Source organism: Lottia gigantea, assembly GCF_000327385.1.
Source record: "Lottia gigantea unplaced genomic scaffold LOTGIsca_6, whole genome shotgun sequence".
Lineage (NCBI taxonomy): Eukaryota > Metazoa > Mollusca > Gastropoda > Lottiidae > Lottia > Lottia gigantea.
This window is the reverse complement of record NW_008710049.1, coordinates 2479718-2483421: the sequence shown is the minus strand read 5'-3', so window position 1 is coordinate 2483421 and position 3704 is coordinate 2479718. Positions and strand designations below refer to the sequence as shown.

General features: G+C 33.9%; 1 protein-coding gene across 1 annotated transcript; it reads right to left on the bottom strand.

Annotated features, from left to right (window-relative positions):
* Positions 1-1513: 1513 nt before the first annotated feature.
* Positions 1514-2047, bottom strand: LOTGIDRAFT_97844 (hypothetical protein; the record flags this gene model as incomplete). Its single annotated transcript, XM_009063884.1, has 1 exon — positions 1514-2047. A coding segment is annotated over one exon (534 nt), but the record flags the coding sequence as incomplete, so codon positions are not given.
* Positions 2048-3704: the final 1657 nt, after the last annotated feature.

Below are 3704 nucleotides of genomic sequence, written 5' to 3'. Positions count from 1 at the left end.
ACGATATAGGTTGACAGTTGGCAGATCTACCACACCAAACTTACACCAAATAAGAATTGTTTTAGCCATAGTCATTACTATACACACCTTACAGTAGTAAGAATGTTAGATAAGGCGAAGATGAACCCACGAAAACCAAAACATCATCTTATTTAGCTTAACTATGTCACCTGATTTGAAATGTACAATACAAGACATTTTGTCTACAATATTGTGAGATTCTTTAGCTGTTAATGGTTTGGAAGGGAAACGCGAATTTAAAAAAAATAATAATAAAAATCGTGGACCAAAGAACCAATAGATGAACTAAGTGTTCTTAAAAAACATTAATATTGGTCAATGATGAGGTTTCTTTGAATAACAATTTGTTTTTTAATTTTCGTGAATTATCGAAATATATTTTGATATAATGAGGTGAAGAAATGCGTTCGACACTAAAACCAAGAATTGTGCCAGGACGCAAAAACAGGTGTAGATATCTCATCAAAAATAGTGTAGATCTAAAAGAATATAAATAGGTCACCTATTTCTACAGACGTTAATTGAATAAAGCACCTGTCCAAAATTTACACATTCACTAGGACCTCAAAGAAAGTGTTCTACCCTTATAAACATGGTTAGTGAAACATATTTGAAATAATGTATCTGATAACCATGATGTAATTAGCAACACATATTCCTAAACTGATAAAAGTTATTCCTTTTTAGTAGCACCGTATCCCTAAGTATGAATAAAATCCCGTCCTGAACATACTCATTACACTATACAATAAAAAATATTGAAGAATGTATAAGTGTACATACTGTACACAAGTATTGTAAGGAACATCATCAACTTCAGAATGTAATAACTAAATAACGTTTAGATAAGTCAATATGATTACTGTTGCCTTAATGCACATTGAAAAGGTTATTTTGATAGAATTATCTTCAGTTATGATGTTTCTGACAAGAACTCATTTTATCCTTCTATATATGGCCACAGTATCCTAAAGTAATGGTGTTTTTACCCCATTTAAGGCCTCCTGAACACGCAATATATCGTGTTCTTAAATCTTATAATCCTTTCTATATACAATTAGCTTTACATTTCAACCTTAAAAACCATTATATCTCACACAAACACTGTTATCCTTGGCTTATTATTCCATACTTAAACACATTGACAGTCTGATTATAACAAATAGCACTTTTTACACGTCCACTTAGAAAGTAGGTCAGAAGCGATTATATTTGATCACAAGCTTAATAAGATTACATTGAATCTTTTGAATGAGAAGAAAATAGTCTTTATATCACATAATATATTCATAATATTATTAATAACATCCTGTTTTTATGCACCAAATATTATGAATAACGTTTCACAAGGTCATAATTTTTCCGAACGTGACGTCGAATCTTCGGATATTTCCGAACTTTCACTTCGCCGGATTTCTAATTTGTCTGTCATCATATCGGAAAGTTCATTTGCGGACACACTTTTAGGCCGAGCGAGCATTTTAGGCGGCTCTAACTTGGTTACATGCACAAAACAACATGGTTGAGATATGTCCGAACGTTTTGGGGGTTTAAATTTCGGTTTCTTTTCTTTCTTTTCCTTCTTCTTTTTCTTCTTTTTACTCAAGGCTAGTAATTCGTCATCCGGGTTTTCCATAATGGATTGAATAAAGGTATAGAATTCCGAAGCAGCATTCGTGTCGTCAAAGCTTAATCCGGCTAATTTAGAATGATCCTTAGACACGTGCATTGTATGAAAGTTGGCACTTGGACTGGAATATTTGGTCAAGTGATCTATCGTGTCCTTCCACAGTGTAAATCCAGTACCTTTCTCGGCAAGAATAAAGGTTAATCTCCTATGACGATGATGTTCCCCAGTGTCTAACACAAGGAGAGGAATTCCGGTATTCACAAAATCCCACTTTTCAACGTTGTCCACTTTCTTCTCCGATCCGAAATACAGATTAGCTAAACACTTTCCAACCGTCACTTCAGTTTTATGACTTCTATAAAACATTTCCACTTGGAGTAAATCTTGTTCCTGAACACCGTCAGCGAAAATATTTCCATGTAAGGCCGATCCGGGCCAGGAAAGTTCGCTAGAACCGTCTGACATAACTGAACCATTGACTATCATATTAGACTGGCTAGCGAGAGAAAGGTTTGTATCAGAGGTATATATAACGGGACTAGTCGGTTGAAGAGTTTGTGTAGAATATAAAGGTATACCAGTATTAAAACCACCGCTGGTTGGTTGAGTCACAAGATTACCTGGCGAGTCATATTTTCCTGTGATACGTCGTACACCTTCCTCTTTACTAATCCTTTCATCTCCTTTTAAATCACTTTTTGAACTATACACTGACTTTTTATCTTCATTCTTGTTGTTTAGTTTAATAGAAGGCTTCTTACTCACCGCTGGGGGTTTATCAAAGTCTAGTTGTCCACAAAATACGGAAGAATATCCACCCTTGCTCATATTTTAAATTTAACTTCATAATTTTCACACGAGAACAATATAGTACGTGTTGATGTTTACAGGTGATAAAGTCATTAATAAAAGATGGGTTTTAAAACAATAGAAGTTCTTTATCAAAGTTTCACCCAGTCAACTATTTCATGTATTTCCCACTGTACAGTATAATGGTTTCTATATGATGATAAACCACAGTTGATCTGGAATTTCCATATAGCAATTAAATTCAATCTACCATACACTTTTTATTATTCGACTGAACAGTTTCTGTTGACAAACAAGTTCTTGTGTTTTATGTCCGAATAAGATTCACCAAATAACCATAAAATTTCACAGCTTTCAAAATCAAGTTGTCAGAACCTGCAATACATAAAAACAGACCAAGTTAAATTCAGTCTCAATCTGAGAGCCAACTAATGTCTTTGATTCGAATCAATACCTCTGTAGAGCCTGGTTTGTGTCGACTCTCAATGATGAGACACACAGAGGGTCCACTGCCTGCTGTGTATGTCAGCGTTTTTTCATACCTTTTAGATTAGAATAGAATGGCATAACACAAAGCAGACGTGGGTATTAAAAGGTGCGTATTTCATAGTATTAATTATTGAGCCTTCAGGCAATATAAATTGTTGAAATACTGTATGTAATCAAATTCAACATAATATTATTAGTATCAGATAAAGCCCATCACAAATCTGTGGTAGTTTTTCTAAATCTAAATAACTTGAGACCATAAGAACTTATATTTGTTCACCTCAATCTATAATTTGAACTTGGTGATCAAATGAAATGAAAAGTAAACAAAACTGTGAGTTTATGAAGACCCTAATGTCAGCTCTGATAGATTCAATTTCAATCAACATCAAAGAAGGTAATAGATATCTGGTATTGTCCAACATTTCATCCTAATGGGGTAACATGAAGTATGATTGGATGTCTTTGCTTTAAGGTCTGTTTAAGATCAACATGGCGTTAAAAAGTTTCAAAAGATGATGTATGTTATTGTAGAGATACCAGCATTAGACTCTCTCAATTAGTAATATGCCATCACTGAATACCCCCTTGCGACCCTATGTAACTCTATAATAAAGGTTTTTTACCAAGTTTAATAACTAAAAACTGCGTGATTTCCAGTGACGCTAGAGCTTTCGACAGATCTCACTGAATATACATGCAGTGCTAATATGGTTAAAATTGACCGTAAAAAATCCAAATAAAATAGAGTTTA